The sequence below is a fragment of the Egretta garzetta genome, unplaced genomic scaffold, assembly GCF_000687185.1.
Source record: "Egretta garzetta isolate BGI_Z169 unplaced genomic scaffold, ASM68718v1 scaffold79, whole genome shotgun sequence".
Taxonomy (NCBI): Eukaryota; Metazoa; Chordata; class Aves; order Pelecaniformes; family Ardeidae; genus Egretta; species Egretta garzetta.
The window spans coordinates 5,924,832-5,950,227 of record NW_009260791.1 but is presented as its reverse complement, the minus strand read 5'-3'; the positions used below and the strand labels follow the sequence as shown (position 1 = coordinate 5,950,227).

General features: G+C 39.7%; 1 protein-coding gene across 9 annotated transcripts in view; it reads right to left on the bottom strand.

Annotated features, from left to right (window-relative positions):
- Nucleotides 1-25,390, bottom strand: part of LOC104133306 — a 27,790-nt gene extending 2,400 nt beyond the window's left edge. The window contains exons 1-9 of one of the 9 annotated variants that reach the window (XR_004843004.1): nucleotides 15,744-16,451; nucleotides 14,486-14,607; nucleotides 13,246-13,384; nucleotides 12,273-12,394; nucleotides 10,434-10,544; nucleotides 6,088-6,194; nucleotides 4,619-4,709; nucleotides 921-3,159; nucleotides 753-842 (exon numbers count right to left, since the gene is read on the bottom strand). Coding sequence is in view for 3 of the 9 variants with exons in the window: in XM_035902050.1 (XP_035757943.1) it covers nucleotides 3,043-3,159; nucleotides 4,619-4,709; nucleotides 6,088-6,194; nucleotides 10,434-10,544; nucleotides 12,273-12,394; nucleotides 13,246-13,384; nucleotides 14,486-14,607; nucleotides 15,744-15,795 (861 nt within the window). In the remaining 6 variants the exon portion in view is untranslated. Of the gene's footprint in view, nucleotides 1-8; nucleotides 3,160-4,618; nucleotides 4,710-5,177; nucleotides 5,644-6,087; nucleotides 6,195-10,433; nucleotides 10,545-12,272; nucleotides 12,395-13,245; nucleotides 13,385-14,485; nucleotides 14,608-15,743; nucleotides 16,456-25,218 lie in introns of those variants that run through there. The other 8 variants (XR_004843006.1, XR_004843005.1, XR_004843008.1 and 5 more) reach the window with 8 other exon arrangements.
- Nucleotides 25,391-25,396: the final 6 nt, after the last annotated feature.

The following is a 25,396-nucleotide window of genomic DNA, read 5'->3' as shown; positions in this document are numbered from 1 at the left end:
GGGGCGCTGCCACGGAGCTGCTCGGCACGCAAACCCCAAAACCTGGGTACCAGTGGGGGTTTGCTTCTCCCCCCTCCCCTCCTCCCAACACCAGTGGCCATCTAACAGCAAGGATAGTGTGAAAACTGAGGGCACTAGGAAATAGTTATTTATGCATTTTCAGCACCGTAGCGTGGTTAAGCTAGGCTTCCTCTTCAATGCTGCCTTGTGAAGAGAAGGGCCAGAAAGTTTCTCTCAGAGAGGTACTGGTATTTTCTTTGCCTTTCAGGTCTTTTAAATTAGGTCAGTTTACAAAGAACAGCTTGGCTGTTTAGCACTTTTTATATGACAATCTCAAAGCAATTGATATTCAATTAATTCACCACCTTGCTCTGATTTTGGATTTGTTACTCCCGTTTTCACTGTAGACACTGAGGCAGAGGAAAGTTCGGTCATCTGCCAAGTACTGCGCAATACGGCAGTAGCAGAACTGAGAACAAGGACTCGGCGGGCTATACCCTTGGCAGCTTCCTCGAGCCGAAGCAGCAGAACCTGAGTTGAGGCAACACACACACTCTTGGGAGGATTCCAGCTGACAACCGAGGCCCTCGGAGCACATACAGGGAGGGCCGATTTGCCCACTTTCACACAGGGTTTTGCAAACCTCCTCACACCTTACTCCTGCTACCCTTGTGTGAGGAGATCTGTAACAGGACTAAGAGGGGCCAGATAACAAAAGTTAAAGCTAGAAAAGCGACAAATTCGATGAATACCTTCTTTCGCACACCAGTTGTTTCCAGCTCTTCAGTAGAAGAGTTAAGCAGCTCGCAGCATCCCTATGAACGTCCCTATGAACTCCAGCCCTACAAAGCCAAACGAGGAAGAGATGTCTAAAGGAACAGAGAAGTTGTATTTCTGAGCATCAGTTTGACAAAACCAACCTGAATTACCACCACCTCTTCTCTGTGAACGTGTTGGGGTGCAGGTTTAAATCAAGGACCTGGTAAGGGCAGGAGAGGAAGACAGAAGTTTCAGCAGCTTGAACTCACCTCTTGAGTTTCTCCTGATGTCTAAAAAAGACAGGGGGAGCTTCCCCGTTGCACCCTCTGTTGCATATGAGCTCCAGATGCGTGCATGCTATTTCCAGAGTCAGAGGATACAGATGTCACTAAACATGCTGGTGATCTGCTCCAGTCTATTGAAATTTTTTTTATCTAAGATCAACACCCAAAAAAACTATTTGAAGACTCAGCATGAAAAGGGGAAACAACTGCAATGAAAGCGATAGTTCCCATATTACCAAATCAAGGTGCAGGGCACAGATTATACCCAGTATCGTGAGGCAAAAGTCCCGACAATTGATTTGGGAGATCTTGCAGCATCTCTGGAAGAAGTAAGCAACATTCCAACATGGTGTTTTCTTCTCACATGATAGTAGGGTTATGAAGCAGCTCTTTAAGACCCAGTCAGTTTTCCTTTTATAGCAGCCTATTTATACACTCCAAATTCAGTCACAGCTTCCACTGTACTGTACTGATTACTATAGTGCTCATTTCCTCATTCTGAATTGCACATGCATTTCTTTTCTCATTTTTTATTCTCTCCTTGTTAGATCTATTAGCCTTGCATTACCTCCACCCTGTTGCTTAGCCTCTCCTAGGTTCCCTTTCTAGGGGCAATCGTCTCATTGACAACTAAGTAATCCACAGTTCAGTTATTGTACTTTAATAAAATAAATGCTTTAAGAAAAGCTTTCAGTCTTTGTTCATTTTTAAATGAAAAAAGAAAATAATAGATTCAACACAGCATTTGGGCAACGGCTCAGTATCACTCAAGTTAAAACATCCTCCACTCCAAACAGAGCATGAAAAATAAGACTTCTTATGACTCACTATCCTTTCTACAGTACCATTTACTTACTATGTTAGTGAGTGCCTAATGGCCACTGCTCCTTTTTGCTTACAGCATATATTATCAAGTTCACTGACCTGTAAATCACTTGAAGACTGAAATCCAATTTAAACTTTTCCCATTTGCACTAGACATAGCTGTGTAGCAAACTTTTAGGCACCAAGAACTTCTAAATTCACAACACACTTAGTCCAAAACTCCTGAAGTTAGTATTTTTGCACTTGGATTGTTAATGTTTGCTAAAAATCGAGACATTCTTCAGCTGACTAAAAGCTTCACATCCTTAGAACGTAAAATCTAAATATAAATGTGGTGGGCGTATGTGGATCTTTTCTCTCTGAGGAGGCTCTGTTACGAATTTCCAATGTTTTACGCCACCACCAAGCCTCCGCTAAGTCGTGACACCTGTTCAGAATTTTCAGCTTCTTAACCCCTTATTACACTTCCTACCATCCCCAGCAGGAGTGCAGGAAGCGGAATAGAGCTCTGTCATCTTGGATGTGCTGTATTAATTCTCAATGGCTCCTCGGTGTCTTTCAGTATTTTACATTAGTAGCCACCTTAAGGACAACTAACTAAATGGAAGGACTTGCTGCTCGTAGCTGATGCCAGCAGATGCTCTGGTTATCAAGAAGACCCTGGAAAGAAAACCTACAAATTCCATAGGAGAACATTAAAGATAATACTGTTAATAGTAAGTATTACTACTGATAATAATAAATGGTCTATACCAAACCAAAACAGCAAACTCCAACGTACTGCAGCTTTTAAGTAACATTATGCTAAACGCATTCTTATCATTCACATTAATAATGATTTGCTATTCTTAGGTTTGATATATTTAGCAAACATGAGCAATGCACAATGCTAGTGAACAAAAATTCTTTTAGCAACAGCCACTTTTTCTAATATTTCTGCAAAAATTAAACTATAAGGACATTTCTTAGTTAAAAGTCAATATATTCTGTTGAGACAGAATGCCCCCGTAACAAAACCTGTTTCAAAAGACTCTTTTTCATTACAAACCATAAATATGACCCAAATTAATCACAATAAGAATTTTGACCTGATTTATTCACACAAATCAATCCAAATTCATTTTAGATCCAAAATGTATGATATTACAAGGATACTAGTATATTTTTCTAGGTACTAGAGAATCTTGTATAAATGTATTTGTTCAAGTGCTTCTCTGTCAACATCCTTTTCCATGTACACATCATAGTTTAGCCGCACCTCTTCGACCCATTGGTTGACCTGTATATCTGTCTGAAACAATGAAAACAGATCCTTGAATTAACACAATGTTGAGAAACATAACAGGAGTTTCAAGGTCAGTACAACATTAAGAAGGCAAGACATAATAAGAGATATTAGTCATTGCAAATTATGCAGCAATAATAAATCCATTTCTGGAAATGCCGTTTAACTTAAATAGGAGAGAATAAAGATAAATTTTAAAAATTATCTCATCAATAGTCTAGATATTTTGCTAGCACGTTACAACTGCTTCTCTGTATCATTTGTATAAGCCTCAAGCATCCTGACCAGAGGGCAACATTCTGACAGAAGTACTGGGGGAGGAGCTAACTGTACCATGGAAGATTCACACATACATTCCTGTTTTACACCCTGGGAGGACTGTACTAAGGCTACAAAGGGCTTCTCAGCTGCTGGGTAACTCCTGCACGCTCCAAGAAAAGGTCAAATGACACCACTGCTGCTCCTGGGGCTGAGGATCTATTTCACCCATCAGCATACAGGCAACAAGTGATTCAATTTCTCTGAAGCAGACTGCTGTGGCAAGCAAGCCACTTTGTAAATAACCTTGTCATGTATGATCAGTGTTTTGTTTCCTAACTAAAGCCAGCCCACATAATTTGTCTAGGCATCATACACGTAATAACTGTAATCTACTGATGACCTATGGCAGGATGGACACAGAGCAGAGGTTGGTCCGTTGGAAGTGGTTACTGCTCAGTGAGCAGCAGCTGCAGCACCGGGCATTCAACATCTTTGAAAGTTGCACTGTCATCATGTTTGTTTCCAGCTGCAATTTAAAGCTATGACACTGATCTGAGGCGCTGATGGTAATCTCTCCCTAATCTGTACTTCTAGCAGCTCATACTGGCATATAACGAGTCATTTTCTATGCTAACAGCAGGTCAGTAGAGAGAACATCCTGAGGGATGGTCCTTCTTTACTATGACCCTTTCTCCCACTGGCTTAACACAACAGCTTGTCACGTTTCAAGGCAATATGCAAATGTAGAGCTGAATAGAGAAAACATTTCAAGGTTTTGCCTCTAGAAGTTTATAAATACATCTGTACTTCTGAGGTTCTACCCCTATACCTAGAAGAACTCTGATGGAAGGGGCTATCACAAAACTTACTCACATTATAATACAGCTTTGCTAACATTTTGTGGGGTTTTTAACCTCACAGCTAAGGTATTGTTAATAATACACATGATAATACAATGATCCATGAAGCCTATTGGTAAAGGCTGGGATTTCCATTTTACAGGTGGGGACAATCAAAGTACAGAAAGATGTGCTGGTGGTCAACACAGAAATAGAATCCAGAGTGCTACATCTTTTAATCTGCTCACAAAATTACATACCCTTCCTCACAGCAACACTGGCAAGCAGCTAACCTCAACTACAGAACTGCCACTTTCATAGGCAGTGACAAAATGCATTGGCTAAAACTGGCTGAGGGAACTTACCTGGAGCTTTGAGAGCGATTCTTTAAGGCTCGGAACTGTCACTAATAAGGACCCTCTTTTCCTTACATTACAAGCAATAAATTCCCAAGCTCTGAAACATATTTAAAAGTAGGTCACCAATTTTTAGGAAAAAACCCACGTTTGATATAAAAGGAATCTAACACTTTACAGTTTAGTGGTCAGAGGTAGACTAAGCTTAAAGTCTTGCTATACATGCTCATCAGTCACTACTAATTAAGAAAATATCTTTGTATGAACAAAATCAAGCTTCATATTAAGAACAGAGGGAATAGATGGTCTTACAATGTTAGATTTTGTAATTTTTTAACTCTGATACATACATGCATGTCCTTTTGTACTGTCAACACCTTCACTTTGGACTGGGATTAAACATCGACATTTGGTTCCTTTGAACTTTTGGTTTTGAAGAAAATTCAGTCTCTGAGCGCACTGCGCACTGCTTTATAAAGCTTAACAACAAGCTGCTCTTTACATACATACTTTGCAGTCGTGACAAAATACTTAAGACATTAGCAATCAGAGTATTTAAATATAGCCCCCAGCATTCCTTTTTCTCCTGATTGTGCAAGTCATATCATTTCTTACAGCATGGCAATTCAGACTAAAAAGAATTTAATTTCCAGCATTCTTCAAATGTCATTTGTCTTCATGGTACTAATGCAACATTAAACCACTACCCCCGAGTTCTTGAAGAATCAAATGAATTCTCAGTCATGCACCTGAAAACAAATTTCCTGGCAATTTGAAACACCCACTACCTTTCACCCATCCACTCTGTGCCTCTCTGGTTGACATTACCACTTGGGTGTAGTAGGGCAGTAGGACAAGCCTTAGCTGAAACTGCTAGTGAACATCAAGACTGTTGACTGGGATGGTGGAGACACAGGCACCCTTCCTTTTTGACTGCCCGTTCTAAAGGCACAGTAACTTTGGATGGTAATGTTATTTACACTTTAAACTAATACTGCTGGATTAGCAAAAGCTCATCTGTGAGTGTCTTGCACCTGAAAGAGAAGAACCTTAGCCACGCATTTGTTTGCTACCACAATAGAAATATCATTACTAGCCATGTTTTGCAGTGCATCTATATTAAAGCTCTGACATCCACAAGTCAGTGACCTGTCTTCTTTCTGAAGATTAAGCTTTATGCTGATACAGTAGTTTCAGATCCTTTAGCAGCAAGATACTATTTTAACAGATCAGTGCAAGGATTCAGGGCAAGGTTTGGGCAAAGAAAGCAGCAGTGTTTAGTGGGTTTAACAACAAACAACTGCCATAACACCGTAGCAGTTAAGTATAACAATTAAGTGTAGGCAGTTTAAAACAATTTCCTTATGTAATTTATGTATGTGACTTCAAAAAACCACAACCTTAAGGTTTTCCATAACTCACAAGGTTACACGCACACTGCCAAAGAAATAGATTACTTGTTTGGACACATAGCTTACCTGGCCTGTTCCTGTCTGTCAAGAAAATATTCAAAGACATTATTCATTACAACAACATCAGCCTTCTGAAGAAGTGAAGCCTGAGTACAGATGTCTGCGTGAACCACCTGAAAGAGAAAAATTTCACAAGGCATACATTAATTTAAGAGACAAATACAGCTTTCAAGTAGCCATGAAACCTATCAACATAAAACAGGACCTGCTACCACCATTTTGAGCCAGTCACAAAAACAGGTATTTCACTGGCTTCATAGTAGATAAAACTGAAGTAAATAACCAGAAAAAGCTTTAAAAAAATGAAAAAAAACCCCAGATTTATTTCCTCTAATTAAAATACTCAGTTCATTACATTAAGTGAAATAAACTACATCTGACTTTTGGACTAGGACACTGAGTATCATAAAAGAGGAGATGATGTATGTGATGGCTCCTACATTTCACTTACCTACAGATTTATCACAAACGCTCATTGATTTCAGGAAAGGAGCTAAGCTAGCTGAAGCTTTTTTGAGGATATTAGAAGGCATCTCACAGGCTCAGTGGGTTACTAAAGGATTATAGCTAGAAAAGATGCTACAGACCCAGATTTGACAGCTGAATTCTCACGACATATATTGGGACTGGGAATGCTGGAAGGCAGGATGCTCAGTGGCACTGGACAGCAAGTGCTTTACCTTATTAAACAACTGCCTCTCCAACCAGCATAAGAGCTGGTTTGATTTCATCTACCTTCACCTACCGAAAAGGTTATTAGCACATCATGTCATTTTCAAACAGGTGAGATTATAGCAACAGGATGCTCATTAACACTCCGACAAGATGTGTTTGATTTCTTCTTAAACACGGAGAAATACATCACGTCCTAAATCTGAGGAGACATGCAAATTGGAACACCTTTTGAAGGGATAAGGGAGAGCCAATCTGAATATGACTTGCATTCCACAAAATTTTTTGAAAGTGCATCCCTATATGTTGAAAATGGACAGAAAACTTGAACAATTTCTTTTCCTTCCTATGCAACCTATTACTAGGTTGGGCTGGGAATACACTGACCTGATGGATTCAACATTTCATATTTTGTCAAATCCTTCCAATATGGGACAGATGTAAAAAGGAATTCTTAATTCTGGCAGAAAAGCTGAATGTCTGTATAGAAGATTAAAAACACTTACCTGTTGAAAAACGTTTTGCCCACTTATCAATATATCAGTATTTCTTGGGAGGGTAAATGACATATTCCTCCTCATAACAAACACAGAAAGCATGCTGTTCTGATTGACAGGAGAAACAGATACTACCATCCCTGCAACTCGTAAGGGTTCAAGTGTGGAAGAGATGACGAATTGCCACAGTTTATGACTCCTGTTCATACTATCAGAATGCATTATAGCAATTGCAACTGTAGTCAAATATTTCAATATTAGTAATATCAGAAACATAACTTTATCATTCATAAAAAAGTAGGCATCACAGCATGTCATCTTTGAGAGCTATATCCCATGGGTTCTCTGCAAGTGCTCCAACTCGTGACAGCTAGCTTTATCTCCTTAAACACATGCCAAGATGTTCACCACTGCCTGTTGTGAGGGGAAAGGAAGCAGCAGTGTTCTTGTACCTTACCCAGAACTGGCAGGTTAGCGTTTGAAGGCTCCACCTCCTTGAAAAACAGGGACAGTTTAGTTGTTAGAATGACTGGTCAAATTTCTACTTTTACCTCTACTGTGTGGATATCTGAACTATTTATCCACTAATTCATGAAAGGTAGAGCTTTTGGGGACAATTTAGATTGGTGATAATTTATTTTAAAGCAGTGCACTGTAAACTGTAGCAATACAGGAGCTGATGAAGAAGTTCAAGCATTCAGGCAGCAGAGGAAGAAGACAGACCAGTCAGGCCACCATTAGCAGTCCTAAATACAGTAGGTCCTGGTTGTCAACTCATGTCCTCTGCATAAAGCCACTGCTAACTGTAGATTAAAATAAAAGACCATAAACTGGGGTGGTATGAGAGGTATTACAGATACAGGCTTGACTGCTGCCCTGTTACACAGGCAACAGCCTCCCGCGGTGGAGCAGGACAGACAACTAGGGGCAAAACATGCCTCAGCTAGATCTACCAGAAATCATGAATCCAGACTTATGTAGACTGCAAGTTTGGATCACTGTTTCCGAGGCTAAGGAGACATTTTACTTTACTCTCTTATTTTCAAGGGGTAAAAGTAACAAAACCACAGAATTTCTATACAAAAAAACTGAGCAGCAGTCCTGTAATCCAAACAAAAGTGACTGGAGGACTGCTCCACCAGTGGCCTTCCTGCAGCACAAGAAGTCACGATTAGCACCAAACTTTCTTAATCCCCTACTAATGGCAGTCCTAATATTTTAAGCATCAATTCAGAAACATGCTTAAACTACAGGGAAACTCTGAACACGTGTAGATCTTTCCTTGACTTGAGTAACAATTAAACCTTAACTTAAAATTAGTCCGCATTTACAGAGTAGGTGACTGTGCTGGCTAAAGTGACCTAAGCACCCCATTCTCCCCAGACACATCCTCATTCTTATTGGGGAACATGGGACCACCTAAGCGTGTGTGGCTGCACCATGAGCCAGACCCAGGTATTGCTCCAGCCAAAACACCACTTTTTTGCTGGGTTCTTGTTCAGCTGGACCAGTTCCCTGACCTGCTTGGTTGTGTGCCGGCACAACAGAGGGGGGAGCAACTGATTTTACAACAGTGCTGTTGCCCAATGGAATACACACCAAGCCTTTCATGACTTCTGAATCTCGATGTGTGTGTCAAGTTTTCTAAGACCTGTTGAACTGTTTACTTTCCTCCCAGCATCTAAGTGCGTGCTCAAACAACAAAAGATGCTGAGCAACTTGTTACATATTTTAACAAACCAAATGTTGACCGAAGAAACACAAAGTTCACTCAGATTTAGCCACTAATGATAGCATTCCACCCTGCTGTCCTTTGGGAACCCACTCCAATGAAAATTCAGAATATCTTGAAAAAACAATTGTTATTTAAGATGGGTCTCTTAAAAGTTTTTCAAATTTGTGTCATAAATTATTATCAGCAACTGGATTCTGACTATTTTTCAAGCTGGTGTGTATCTCTAGAGAGGATTCACTTGGGTGTGAAATAAAAAAAATCTAAGATTGAAATGTTCAAAGCAGTGTGATAGGAGGAGTCACATGACTAAATTAGCATCTAATGAGGCTCAGATAGCCAAGTCCTCAGGCACTGCTTTGAAAACATATTATTTTCTTATCTTTATGCTCTGAAATTAATACTTCAGCAGAATTACAAGGTGTGAAGGAAAAACAAAAAGGCTTATTATAAAGAATATACAAGGCTGAAAAACATGCATGTAGATCTCCAGCTCCACTGAATTAACTTGACAGAGTACCTAACTGCACTTTCAGTCTCATTGCAGTAAGGTGTTATGAACACAGAACATATGCAAAAACCAAAGGTTATGGATAAACTGGCAGCAACTGGGATTGAATTGCGCAACCCAATGATACTTCTTACCCTGTGTTAAATAGTTTACACTTATTATTTCTTTCCAGTTTAAAATTGGTTACTTTAATTCCTAAGAAATTACTACACCCAGCAGTTTGTGTGACTCCATTCAAGAGCGCGTGCATACAACACAGGATTAAAGTCAGTATTCTACCCATCATATTCTACTTACCAACTTTTGCTGGTAACAAAATAACCGGTATTTCCCAGAAAGGCAAAAAAAATGTATTTTTTCTCATGAAAATAGTAGTAGTTATTTCCATAATGGGACTAGGGAAATGGTTCCCATAACGATAGCGCATAGTTTGAAATCCGTTTTGTTTGTGGAAGGTATATATGCACTGATATTCCAAGAAAGAAAATATCAATAGTCGTAAGTCCTTTAGGTGTTCTAAGACGCAAATTTGCAAATCCTACAAACATTTTACTGCTAACATTAACGGAACACAGACATTTAGTTTTGTTATTCATGACAGATAACTCTTTGTACACTCAGTTTCACAGAAGTTAGTGGCAATAATGTCATTGATTTCACTGGGAGAAACAGCTCAGATATACCTGTTTTGCATGAGCCAGCAGGCAAGTCCATTCAGGAAAAAGGCTAAGCGATTCAACACATGTTATTATATTTTGATGATTTCCCTCTTCCTCTCTGCTTAAGATTTTTTTCCCCAATGCAAAGCCTTTGTTTAAAACCAAAACAAGTGAAGGCAGAAACTTCTTCTCAGAATGCTGACTTACCAGCCACTCACATAAACAGGATACCTAGTACACAGTGGTTAAAAATATACACACTAAACCATGTATTTAGTTACCTTTATTCTGTCAATGAACTGGTATTTTGTAATCATCATTTCTTGCAACTGGCAAAAGTCTGCATTCATTTCTACTCCATACAGTTGGGATGCTGAGCTATAAAGATAACCCTACATTAGGAAAAGGAAATTTAGTAACTGTGATGCCTTTAAAATGAGTTCAAAAATTTCAATTAAAATGGAAAAAATAAAACACAGGTTAAGATTAAGAAAGCATTTTAAAACAGCAAGTTGAGAAATGCCTTTCAGTGGACATGACATGTTTTTCAGAACTAAGCCCCTGATTTGGCAATTCCCACTTATATCTCACGAATCTTTATAAGAGATCCAAAATGACATATCAAAATAATAAAAAGGGAAGCTCCAACTTCACTTCCATTGCAAAATAGATGGAAAATGGTCTAAGAAGGAAAAAAGCAGTACAAACTAAGCTACAAAAATAGTGTGAAAGGAAAAGACTGCACATTTTTGTTTCTTGGGAGAATGAAAGAAGAAAATAGCAAGAGAAAAAAAACAACCATGAGACATACACATAGTCAGAAAGTGTGAAAAACAGAGGACAATGTACCAGTAATATAATGGGATATTTTGGTACAGAGTCTTTGTCAGCATCTCTAAGTGTTGTATTACTGCCATTTTCAGGTGCTTCATACAGGTACGTATGAAAAAAGGTAAATTGTCCCTTAATAATAAGCCAAACATAATGGTTCGGTTTCAGACTGAGATTTTGGAAAGTTGTTGGAGATGTTAGGAAAAAAAACTACAAATACTTGAGCCTACAGGGCCCTAATGAAGATACTGCTTTAAGTGACATTGTGTCCACTGAACACCGTAACTACACTTCGCCAAGAATGGCAAAGGCCAACAAACAATGCTGAAGATACAGATTATGTGAGATATCTATGTATTACAATCTAATTATTAAAGTTTTCTGAAACCATTCAACTCAGTGAGTATAAAAGCAACCTGTGAAGGTGAAGTCACCCCTCCTCGATAAAAGCCAAGAACATGATTAAAAAGGAGAACTCTTTTTTTTTAAAAACCATTTCCCCTGCTTTATCTTGAGACGATCTTCTACTATAACAATGCAAGCATTTAAGTACTTTAAAACAAATTCAGGCTAGCAAAAGTGTTACCATTTAAGGACCCAATGCTGCAATTATTTACAAATGGGAGTAACTTTCTTCGTTTGAGTAGTCCCAAAATTAGATTATTCAGATGAGTAAAATTACACGCTCAAGCATTTCCAAGACTGAGCCCTAAACAGCCATTGACTTTCGTAAGAAAGTTGTAATGTGTGTTTTGCATTGCTGTTGGCCATATGTTGCACCAGTCATGCCAAAAGCAATCAAAATTGCACTCAAGTTTCTCGATGAAGTATTTTATGTGCATTTTAAAACGCAGAGCAGGACAATATGTTTCTGGAGACAAATTCATATCAAAGTCTTCCTTTGTATAATTTAACAGTTTTTCAGCTTCATAAAGGAATTTAACATAACTAATCTATATATAGACATGGTCAAGACGTAGAGGACAAACTTACGAAGGAGAGACAGAACAGGAACTAGCAAAAGAGCAGCATGTGTGACAGCAATATGCTACTCTGTTGGACAACAGACTTTTCCTCTCCATAGGCAAAATCATTTGTATTCCCTCTTGTGAGGAACAGAACAAGAACTGAAATCGCTAGTAAACAGCACCTTATCCTGTTCAGAGAGTCAGATCAGAGGTGCCTCTCAGAATGACCCGTCCAAGATGGAGTAACGAGAGTAGGCAGTCAGAGAAGAGGGAAAATGTTTGTCACAGTAATAAAATATGAATTCCTGTGCTGGAAGTTACCGCAAATAGCACTGCACCAAGCCTGGAGCCAACGTCAACCACTACCTTTCCTGTCAGGTCAGGCAGTACATGTTGATAAAGAAACTTCAGTTCCATGAGGGAAAAGGAATGCGAAATAAACTCTGGGAAATAAGAACAGAACAAAGGTGTTGGGTGGGCAGTACTAACTACTGTGTTATTAACCAATGAAATATTAACCTGAAGAGTTATCATCACTGAAAACCTGTATGGTTTCCTGCCTGAGCTAGCGCTGGGGACCCTGGAAAACCAGGGTTTGCAGATCAGAGGTAGCCTGGCCATCAGTCTGTCCCAAGTCTGAGGATTCCTTCCCTTACACGGAGAATTTTGAAATCCTTCATGAAACTGAATTACCTTTTTCTGCACAGTGACATATATTAAAGAGCACAAAACAAATTAACTTGGATTTGTTTAAGTAAAAAAGGGAACATGGTACCTAGGTCTCACACAATTCATGCAAACCTTTTTATGGGCAGACATATTAATAGCTTGAATTTCAACTCCAAGGTTTTAAGGAATGGAATGTTCTCCATATAAACCATTCCTCCTTGAATGCCTGTGCTATACTGGTAACAGTGCTCATCTGTACCACACCACACACAATCTTTAAGACAGATGGTGCTTTCTACTGCTTTTCAGCATGAGAGGAGACTGAGGTTACTGCGTGGACTCTTACAGTATTGTCTTCCTCTTGCATCTTCCTTTTACACAGCCCTGCCTCTTCCCTGCCCAGTTTTTGTGGGCAACTAGTGTCACTCATACACTGCAAATTAATTCAACTTACATGTGTACGACTGTCCTTCCACTGGTTACGGGAAATAATTCTGGCCTGTGTACTGCACTAGTCTGGACAAAGTCCTCCGTCAGCTGGATGTTGTGTTGTCCAGCTGAGTCACTGCACAAACCAGTTGAGTTAAATTGAATTTGTTCCTTGTGTTCCCAAAAGAGCACTTACCTAAAGATGCAGTCTTGTATGAGCCACACTCTGTGCAGTAGCTCCTACTCATTTTCCCCTCCTCACACAATGAATCAACAAAATCATCATCATAAAGGAATGCATCAACGTGAATCATGGGCAGTGGATGCTGGTGTATCTAAGAAGAGGAACAAAGCCTAAGAAAGGCAGAACCAAGTCTCTTGATTTCACTTACACTGTTACACAGTTAATTGTCTCACCATCCTACCTTTCCCAAAATCCCCGAGAGCCAAGTTTTTCCCTACTCAAAAGTTACAAATCAAAATTAAGCCATACAAATCCTGCATGTAAACTGGATCATCAAATTCCACTGAAATAACCAGTAAGTGGAAGTTGACGCAAGAAAGCAAGCTGGTTTCAATAGCTGAGTAGGAGACCTGCTGTGGATTTTGTCTCTTTAGTGCTTGCTTGGCTATAGAGGAGGTACATGGCAAAGAAAGCTTTTTCTCTTCCACTTTAATGAGGAGAATGTAACTTAAAATTTTCGACAAAGGGCAATTTTGATTTTCAGCTTCAACTGTCTGAATATTTTCACCTTCATGCCTTATGCCTCAATCTAGAAACACCCCTGGTTAACACGGATGTCATTTTCAATCACAAGCATACCAGTTGGGATGCTTGCCTTCTCATCATTTCAAGGGGTATAATCTTCATCCTCCCACTCCTCTTTCCTCCCTCTCCCAGGCTTGCTGCATGTGGCCAATCCACTTTTCCCATTTAAGAGCCACACACCACTTGTCTGGGAAATGAGTTAACTTCCAACCTATACTGACAGCTCAAGCAGAAAAGGTGCTCTCCCCTCCCACAGGACTCACAGCCCACCTCTTTCTGAGCCATCAGAATCTGAAAAGAGCTGGAAATCATTTCTAGGCTGCCCACATTATGGCAACTGTGAAACACTGGCCCTGTATTTCTGTTTTCTTTAAGGGGGCTGTTAGAGTCTATTATGGAGCTAGCATTAAAGAATCGCTGTGACAGGTGCCATACCACACAGAACGAAAGCTATGCCAAATAACTTACGATCAAAGTATTAAGAACTATGAAGCAACTTTCTTGGGGCCAGACAATCATGCAGAAACAGACCTGAGAACCAAACAGATTACCTATACCTCAATCCAGTGCTCATTCTCTGTTATGAACTACTACTAAAACTGAAACCAGCATAGGCCCCAAATAAATGATGTGGTTCAGCAAAAGGAGACCATAACAATTAGCTTACTTTCTGGATAGCTTGATGTTCTGAATCAAACATTGCCTCGATGGGTAAATGATTCCGTAAGTCTTCAGCGATATTTCTGAGCACAACATCATTGTTACTCACCACAAGCTCATCAAAGTCATCTATAAATCAAGAAAAAAAAAAAACCCTGAACAATCATATGTAGATCATGTGGACTAAGTGATGACCAGCACAATACAGTTGCAAGACATAAGCAATACCAGATGGATAAGGTTTTCATTTGAAATGCATTTTTCAGGCTTTGTTAGCTTTTCCAGCCAATGACAGATTTGGATTGTAATAACTTTGCCACTTAAAATAAACACAGCGCTTTTTTGAAATCTCAAATTATTTTCATATTTATAAACTTATAACTCACATATGATGCTCTGCACTGCCACTAAAGTGATACTGTTTCAGCTTAAGATATAAAAACATCAAAGATGTTTTTGAACTATTGGAGAAATTACAAAACTCATAGTTGACTGAATGCAGGCTTTTTTTTTTTTTTAATACAAGTTTCTTTTTATACATACCATCTTTCTAATAAAGTGGTTACAAAAAAATCAGGGATAACGCGCAGTTCAATGGTTCAACTCACAATACATTTTACATGACTTAAACTATCAAAATATTTCAAATGTGAAAGAAAATACTAATGGGTGTAAACCAGTATGTTTTTGCAAAGCCGTACTATAAATTCTTGCTATTTTTCCAGGATATCCCTGCATTATTTTAACACCTTTTTTTTTTAAGGCATCTAGAAAAAAGATGGAGAGGGAACCTTGGGAAGTCACCAATCCCTTCTTCTTCCAAGGCTGAATCAATTGTCACTACTTCTCCAAACTATTCTTTTAAAAAAGATTGTTAATGCTGGAGACTCCACAACCTTAGCAATCTATTCAGTGCTCGACTACACTTACTATTAGAAAGGAATACTTCTCTTAATAACTGATCTAGATTTCCTCTGCCACAACTTAAACTCAGTACTCTTTGTCCCACTCACAATGAAAATAGAAAAGTTTTTTCCTCTCCTGTATATAGCAACTTTTTACAGCTTTGAAGACTTGTATGTCCCATCAGTCTTTTTTTCTAGAAGAAACAAGATGCACTTATCCAGCCCTTTCCTGCATTCTTTCTAGGAAGTCTGATCGTTCTCATCACTCCCCTTTGGACCTTCTGGACTCCCTCATCCTTTATGACCTGCAGTACTGAGAACTAGAAATGTTAGTCCAGCTAAAGGTTTATTTGCACTAACCAGGCTCTTCACATCTTGCAGCCAACATTCTGCTTACACACCCCAGTTTCATGTTAGCCCTCTTCCCAGAACATGATGTTCCTAACTGACATTCAGCATGAGATCTGTTGTACGGCTGTACTCTGTTCCTTTTCTGTTAAGTTTTCCTCAAAAGAAGGACTGGATGAAATTCCTTTTTGTCTGGACATCTCACTGCTCTGAGGGCACCGAACTGGTTCTAAACAAAGGTACATCTCAAGTCAAAACTACGTACCTGTAAAAGAAACGAAAACCACACAACAAAAAGTAACCACAAACCTAATCCTGAAAAATATACCAAACCCATCTATTGATTCTTGTCTAAAAATAGACATGTTTGTACTCTCTTCCCCACCCCTTTTTGTTTGCTTCTTGTTCTATTTAGGCACCATGTTGGGCAGGGAGTGTGGTTTTTACATGTATGCGTATCACTCACCAAAAAATCTGACAGCTTTTAGAGGTGATAAAAAAGTTAATATTTGTTAGCATTGCTGTCCTAGGTGGGAACATTAGTACAGACAAGCTTCATGGCAGGCAGATTCAAAATAAATCTATAATACATGCTACAATTTTGTCTATGCTGATATACTTTATCTTTCCTGTGGAATACAGGCGACACTGGAAACAGGGAGAAAATGTAAGGCTAGTGTAAGAAACAGAGACCAGCTAAACTTTTAACTATGAAATGCTTTTTGCTTAAGCACTGTAGTGAGAACAATATGATTAAAGAAACCCTCATTCATTAGTGCAAGGCACTCTCTTCTTAGAGCGTAAATGTAAATGGTTCTTTTAACACGTCCCAAAACTGACTCCAACAGATAATCCTGAATCCCCTACACTAAGCAGTGGAAACTTTAAATTATCTGGATTCTCTTAACATATATTTGGGTTACTATTTATTAAATGTATAGGGACATGGTTTAGTTTTAGGGACATGGTTTAGTGGTGGGATGGCAGGGTTAAGTTAAAGGTTGGACTCGATGATCTCAAAGGTCTTTTCCAACCAAAGTGGTTCTATGATTCTATAGCGGTAATGCTCCAAGGCCCCGATGTGCACAATACCACTGGTAGATGTTATACAACAGGAAGGCAATTTGCTGTGGCAAAGAGCTCAGAGTTAAGTTCTCCAGAACCTCCTAAAGAGATGCAGACTTTGCATGGAGGAACACGGGAGGGATTGAGGCGGCAGCTGCAACAGCAGCAGCACGAACAACACAACAGGTGCAATGCAGCAGCTCCGGCTCGTCAGCATTTTAATTTGAAACATCTAATGAGCACCCATCTCCTGTTAACCTCACGGTCCATCCAACAACTTGCAGACTTGTTATGAACATCCCAGCAGCAGTGAATGATCTTTCTGATCAGCTCAGGGAAGATTTCTGTGGATGTGACGCAGCACAGAAGTAAACCCAGAGATTATGGGAAGGGAAGGTGGCCAGATTTAACTGTTGCTTAACTGGGACCGTCAGCACCACGACAGGCCCTGAGAGAGCAAAGGAGCCAGAGTTTGCTGAGGTGGATAACATCTTGAGGAAGCAAGGAGAAAAATCGTGCTACAGACAGAACGAGAGAGGAGAAAGCTGATATTAGCAGCTGTACAGACCAGTGCCTGTGGGCAATAAGCCCCTACATCTGGCACATGCCTTAAAACAATACTATTACTATGCAAGAGAGCTCATCCAGCTGTTATGTTGCCTGTTAAGAGTATCAAATTCATATATAGCGTTTAATGAGATGCAGGAAGTGTTCATAGACCACCAGGCCAGCCACATCGCACTGCAAATGCAGAACTTCAGCTCCCTTTCTCCCAGAGCTGGTATGTCAGTAGGATCTGCTCCCTCGTGGCCTGGGTGACCTTTTCCGGCCAGCGTTAGGGGTGGACAGCTCTCTAGGATATTCAGTGCCCCAGCTCTACAGTAGAGAAATGGATACTTTCAGTGGGAGACAGGTAGCACACCCATCTTCCTCAAATCCGGAATACCCCTTCCCTGCCCTGACTACCATTTGTGCACCACTTGTCACAACGCTGACCATCTTACACGGGGCCCTCTGAGCTCTTCTTACAAAACAAAGCATGACACGCAAGAGCTCTTGCGGATGCTCTGTATGAAACAGGTCCCGAGGAAAATCTTACAACATAAATGCAGCTAAACGAAAAACTGTTGAAACACTGATACTGAAAAATAAATGACAATGGAAATGCTCCTTCCCAACTGTCAGTTAATACTCTAAAGCATAAGCGTGCAGGAACAAAAAAAGGGAAGGAGGTTTGGACGCATTCCTTCCGAGGTGACAAAATGGCAGCTTCAGCAGAAGCTGCACGTGCAACGCTCTGCACTTGTGTGTACAGTCTGTGACTGAACTCACACCCCGAGAGTCGCCTCATTCCTGTCAAAGCAAGAAACAACGACCACAATAACTCATTTACTTTTGCAGTATGTAAATATTTATAGATTGCCAGCAAGTGCAGAACACAGGTGCCAAATATGAAAACATGCATTTCTGCCTCTGACGGTACAGTTTTATCAACTCCACCCTTGTGTTCAACAAATTGTTTGCTCTTGAGAATCCCAGTATCACCTTACAAGGGATCTTCAAAGAAGAAACAAAAATAGAAAATTATTTTTGATATCATTTTAGTGCCTGTTACAGGTAGGAAATGGAGAGTGTGCAAGCCAAGCCCTGTGTTCATTGAACAGACAACTAACCAGGAAAGAACCGTACAGTTCATGAAATACTGCAAGATGAATCACAATCATTTGTTTATGGAGGAAGTCTGAGTGCATAGTGTTTGTATTTTACTTCAAAAACCGGTTCCACTGGATCTACTCAACATGCATTTATAAAATTTAATTAACACATTGCAAAAAGTCTAATTAACACCCTGGCGCTGCTCAGCCTTTCTACGGCAAATAAAACACAAGCTAAGAAAACACCACATAGCCTCACAGCAGACAGAGGGCACCGCTATAGTGGCCATCTAATAATCCTGGCACTGCAAAACAGATGATTGAAGACAAGCAATGTATGATTTCCAAATGGCAACAGAAGATTACACGTCACATGGGAAGAAGAGGAATTAGCAAAAGCAACCATAACATCAAGCACCTTATGGTCTTCTGGATATATATCCAGACTCACAGAAGCAAAAAGCAAATATTAACATTCATGTTACTTAATACGAGGTTAATTTCATCATTCAGTGTGTTTAATGATACCGAACAACCAGGCCAAGGAGAAAGTCCCACATGTCTAAAACCTTACTATCTCCTTTTTTTGGCTAAACAATTTGAGAAGCAATCTGGCACCTCAGTATACCATCTTCTTCAGGAACTCTAAATACTATTTCTATCCCTAAGCATACTTAGCTACTGGTAGACAGTAATCAGCTTTTTCCAATAGGAATACAACCAGAGCTTATTTTACTAGTTCTTTAAGTCTCTTACATCCATAAATTGAAAGAAGCTTCAAAGTTGAATTTTTAACAAGGTAAGTCACATACCTATTTTACAATCACTGTTTTTCCCCACCATTATTAGGTTTCAGTGACTAACAACTTAGAAGTACTTGGAATTCCTGAGACACCTCTCACAGCAGTGTCATTTGTCACAACGAAGGAAATTAATGCCAATTCCCAAAGTTGGTGATTCATCAAATTACAGGTAACATCCCATCTTAGTTTACCAAACAACAGAGTAGTGGAAAAGGTTTTTGGTATGGCATAATTTTAACAAAGAAATACATTCCAGTTAATGTGGCTCTGCAACGCTATTTTCATCTCTTCTGAAAGGATATTTTACTTAGATAAATCACGTACACCAATTTGGATAAGAAGCCTTGTACTAAATTGCTTTTTCACGCACACAAAAAAAATTACATACTGTACTTGTTACATTGCAAAAACCTACTGCTTTCATCCTTTTAGAGAGACTCAATCCCTTTTAGTTCCACCCGCAGTGACAACAGTACTGAAAGGAAACATTAAAGACCATTTCCTGCAAAAGAGTCAAGTTTATTTCTCATACTATTTCCTATTCTTGTCTTGTGAAAATCATCATGTGATAATTTTACCTAGCAGGTCTGGGAACACAATAATACCTAGATCATAAAGTACGTAATAGAAAAAACTGGACAAACTTGGTCTGTTCCTAGGAGTATGATGAGAAGTTTCTTCTCCATATGCAGAACACTGGACTAAAGCAGCACGTCCACCACGGTCCAGTTAAGTTAATTTTGTCAGATAACCCTCCCTCACTGACTGTTAAAAGCCTGAACTCAGAGCCCTCAACTTTCAAGTCACAGACTAAATCCTACACCAATCTCTTAAAAAACTGGTTTGCTCCCAGTAGAAGTGAATCCACAAGACAAAAATTAATTCTTACTTAATTGCATGTTGTTTATCCTTAACTTAGAGGATTTGCAACGGTTTATTATTCAATTATTGGTTTGAGTAATACATCACTGTTTGAACAATCAGCAATTCAGACCAGTACATCACTTTGAAATCTTAGCTTTATATTTAAATGTTTCTAATGAAATGCATAGAATGGAAAAAGTCTGTAAGACTGTTTTATTTTACTGTTACATGACTGAAAAAAAATTTTAAAGCTAGTAATAGAACAGTCAGTTTTAGCCCTGCTGAAAAAAATATTTTTAAAATCTTAGACTCCGTGACAGTACATGAAAAACCATAAAGGGTCTTTTTACCACCTTATCTGTGCTCCTCTGACATGAACTGGCTTTTGTAATCTGCAGTAAAGCTCTAAGTACAGCAAAAGTGTTCAGTAGTTGTCAGTAAATAGAGTGGTTTGGTGACTTCAATCTCAAACTTGAAATTAGGATTCCTGCGTTAACTTCCTCTGATTCCTGCATCTCTGTTTATGTATACAGACAGCTTGATCAATTCTGCTCTCACTGCTTATCTTCTCCAGCACCCATTCTTACCAAATGCAGCCTCTGCTGCTATTGAAAATTCTTAAGACTTTGGGCAATTGAGGAGCAAGAGGGAATATGACCATGCACACATTTATATAGAAGCTATACATCAAATGCTGGGACCCAACTGAGGGGGGATCTTCGGGGGGGGGGGGGGTTTCCCAAGTGCTTTGAATTAGCTCTTGGGCTCCACCCAAGTTTTCTTAGCCAGAACTTCTGGAAAGTGGTTATTGCAGAAGGATATTAAAGCATTAATCATCCTATTATAAAAAAGTTCAGTTAAGACACCAAAGATTCCTGTTACTCTTTCCAACTCTTATTATTTCATTTTCTTTGAGATCTAAGACTAACTCAAAAGAAAAGCTGGAATGCAAGTCACCGTGAAATGACGTACATTTCACTGCAGTGTGTGGGAAGAGCTGGCTGATTGCGAAACAGCAAAGCAGTGTTGCTAAGCAGCTGCCTTAGAACAGCAATGTCTTCTGCCATCATACGTAAAGATTTGGAATTTCTAAAATTTGCAATACCAAAAAGAAAAAAAAAAAAGCATGACTGGTTATTTTATTCTGTATTTGTACGAAGAAGAAAATGAATAGCATCTTGCATACACTTACATTCCCGTAATTACTAAGGAAGATTAGTCAGAAATCATTAGTGAGAACTTGCTCAGCGTTCTCTCAGTTCCACATACATGAGACTTTAGTTTGGATAAGATAACACACTTTATAGTAAAGTAATCTGGCTCTTCCATGGAAAAGTTTCTCAATAACATTCCATGCATACAGCACGCTAGTCAGAAAACACCAACTAAGTTAAATTAATAAATAAGGCTGTCTTTGCAACAACACTAATCCTAAAGGGCAACCGCTATATGCAGGGCTTTTACTCGAAGGCTGCATGTACACACTTTTCTTGAGAGAGAGGCATGAGGGAGGAAAAAAGCCTGACTATAGCTAACACTGGAATCATGCCCAGTCCTCCTCAGCTGGAAGTAAAACTGTAAGCTCAACATCTTGACAGAAACAGGAATAGGATGGCAGTAGGAGGTGGGGGGGAAACCCACACACCACAGAAAAACAACTTGTCTGCGAGGATGCCATTTTTGTTTCTATCTATCCTACCCTTGTTTGCTTACAGTTTTTTTCATTCAGAATATTATCCCCCCATCCCTACAACTTTTTTTCTTTTGTTCATCAGAGGTTTGTTTCTTTCCTACATCTGAATTGCTGATGACTAGGCTTTTATTTCTGTGTGGCACAGAGATCTGGTAACTTTTCAGCATCTCCCATAAAACTGTTTTCTCTCTGCACAGAGAGAACCCTGAATTCCCTAGCTGTATTCAGGGTACAGCAGCAGAAACCTAGACACCAGCTCCTCACTATCCTCTGTCCAACCAGTATTAATTATTACAACACTACCTAGGTGTTACAGTGGGCAGTATAATTACTGAAGTGCAACAATTCTGAGGGGTTAAAAAACCACAGTAAAAGTTACTGTCAGTATGCAGCCGTAGAAGCAGCTCAGAGAAACAATACAAAGTGTCATCAAGAGTGCTGTGTTGGGGACATCACCTGAAATACCTGCAAGTCTGGGGAAACTGCAAAAAGGGTAAAGGAATGTGACTTGCTGGACAAATGCCTTGCTCACTTACTGTTTAATGCTGCACGAAAATAAAACCAGTAAGAAAGAGAGAGATCTCTTTTACTCCAGTCGTGTACTTGCTCAGGGTGAAGAAAAAGAACCGGAGATAAACCAGAAGGACACAGCTATTCAGAAAAAGCAGAGTGGAAAAACATGAACAGGTTAATGGCCCAAAGAGGCAACGAAACATATCTTAACAGGATAACAACAAAATGTTCTTACAGATAGGCACAAAGTTTTCTCATTCCCTCTCCTCTACCACATACCTACACATACAACATACATGTACGTTAGAGGGGGAGACTGCAGAACCTCGAGATTGCACAAAAATTGGGCAAACATTAATACTTTTACTTAAAACATCATAATCGACAGATTCAGAAACTGGTAACTTCTACATGCAGTAGCATGAGACTAAATTCTATAGGCTCTAAATTCCTCCACAAACGTGCCAATTTGGGAAATAAAATTAGCCTAAGTCACACTATGTCCCAAATGACATATCTGGGAAGAAATATGGCTACCTACAGCTTTACGCTGCATCAGCACTTGGCAAAATACAATCACAAACTGTAAGGCAATGCCAAAGATGCAGATGCCCAAAGGGCAATTTCATTTATCAGAAAATAAATTAATAACATTCAGCCAGGACACTAACAATGATCATTTTTTTTCTAAAAAAAGAGAGAGAAAATGAGTATAAATTATTATCAGAGCACAAGCCTGAAAACAAAGACAATAAAATATCATGGATAGTGACTATAAGAATCCTAAAACAAAAGATTCTGAAGATGGCCTGTCAAGGAGACTACAGAGATGAAATTACATTCATGACTTCAGCTGCTTGATCCTGATTGCCCTACCTATCCTGTCTACTCTGTCCTCTGATCTGCAGCATATGAGCTAAAAAGCCGCTAATGGCAACTAGAAAACTAATTATGTTAGTTTTAAGACGATGTACATAGTGAAGCAGCAGCAATCAGCACTGATGCAAACAATATAAAAATAGAAGGACACAGATTGCTCAGACGTACCAAGCACAAAGTAGTTCAAAATTTGGAACCTGATCTACACTTTAGCTTGTACCTTAATTATGAAAAGTAAATATGAAGCAAGAATATGTATTTCCTTTCACTGAAAGACCTAGGCACAGATCTAGATCATTACAAATCAGAAAATAATATTTGAGAGATCATGATCTAATAAAGGCTAGGAACCAACCACTTGTCTTTCACAGAAACTATCTATGAGAATTCTGGAAGCCGTAGGATAAAAAAGTTACTCATTGACAAAGGATTTTTGCAAGTCTACATAAACTATGCCATTGGCTAAAAATTCCTACGGTAGAAGTAAAGCATGATCATACAATCAAAGTGGAGAAAATAGTAAATACGTTTCCTGACTGAAACAGTTTAGCATTTTCAAGTTTCACTAGTGAGTTCCCATGTGCTTTACTGTATTTGTAAAGGAGTCAGTAAGCTGAGGAAGCCCTAGATGTGCATCACACAAACTAACAGTGCAGAAGGAGCTGTAATGATTTACGTTAAGCGAACAAGCAGTATGAATGACTGCATACGAAATTCAATGAGCATTTTAAGTTAGAGCACACTGGATGGAAGAAAACCACTCCTAACAAGATTATTTACAGTAACCCAGGCACTGTTTAGCAAGCAGAGCATGTTACTGCATCCAGACAAGGACTCAAAAAGGAAAGGATGAAATACTGCTTATAGCACATTGCTCTACCATTGTGTCTCTACACACGTGTGCAGACATACGTGTGTGTGTATATATGCGTGTACATACACACACACACACACACAGAGCAGAAGTAAGAATGTTCAGGTACAATTAACACTAACTACAGCCACCAAACTTCAGCCTTCAAGCCTTAGGGAGTCCCATCTCTGCTCTGATCATGAAGGCAGACTCACAGATGTGCTGAAACATCTGGATGCATCTTTCCTAGGAGAGAACCTGTCAGATTGGGAAGGCTGTGTGCCCACCATGGAGGGTAAACTGCCGTGTTCCCAGCTAGGTCCTTTCCCGTAATGCCAGCAGAGGGCCAGTGCAGCCAGAGAAGGATCCTTCCTGCCTCTCCATCCGAGCGGGCGCAGGAACTGCAAGCCACAGGGCAACAGCCAGTTTGCAGTTCTAAGTACCCAGACAGCCGGACAACTTCTAGGTGTCACATCTGGCCTTTGTGCAACGGTCCCGGTGCGCTTGCTTGTGAAAACATTTCTACCCTAGAGCAGAGGTGTCGGAAGAGAAGACCTGAACAAGAAGAATAACCCTAGCACAACAGCGCATGACTTGGGGAAGTAATGTATTGTATGACAATTTTTTTCCCACCCAACACATGATTGCCAGGGAGTGGGTTTACTGTCCCAACAGGCGACGATTAATAAACCGGACCCACATTTGTTGGCTGCTTGAGACTGGATCAGAGGACTTGGGGGCCTTCAAGATTCGTATCTGCAATGGCAAAATGCAAAAAGACCCACAGACTAAGCAGCAGTTAGTCAGTTTATTCAGCACGGCACTATGTGCCTAACAGCTTTAGTGCACTGCCTATATTCAGGTTTTCCATGTCATCTTTTTGTTCGGTTGCAAATTAACAGCTTGTGCACTGACCCACGTTTCCTTTCTTCATCTGTCATGAGGTGCTTGATTGCAGCATGTTGATGAACTTATACTGAGGCACAAACATGAAAGTAAACAGAAAGCTCTGTTAAGATGACATTAAGCAGGGAAAGTAGCGTTTGCAAATTAGCTCAAACCGCTATTTTCAAGCTTCTGAAAGGTTACTGTGAATATGTGTGAAGCTGAACAAGGCAAGACTAACGCCCAAAAATCTCTAGATATGCCAGGAGCAGAGTACCTCCGTACGTTCACACTGAAGACTTTCAAGGGGCTGTCACCCCAGCTGTCTGTCCTGCTCTTCTGCCGGGAGTGACCGCCTCTGCAGCACAGCCGGCAGAACAACCACGAGCCTGCGCCTCTGCCACGACACTCGAAACGCGAGGCATGTCACCACCTCCAGTTCGGACAGACACGAC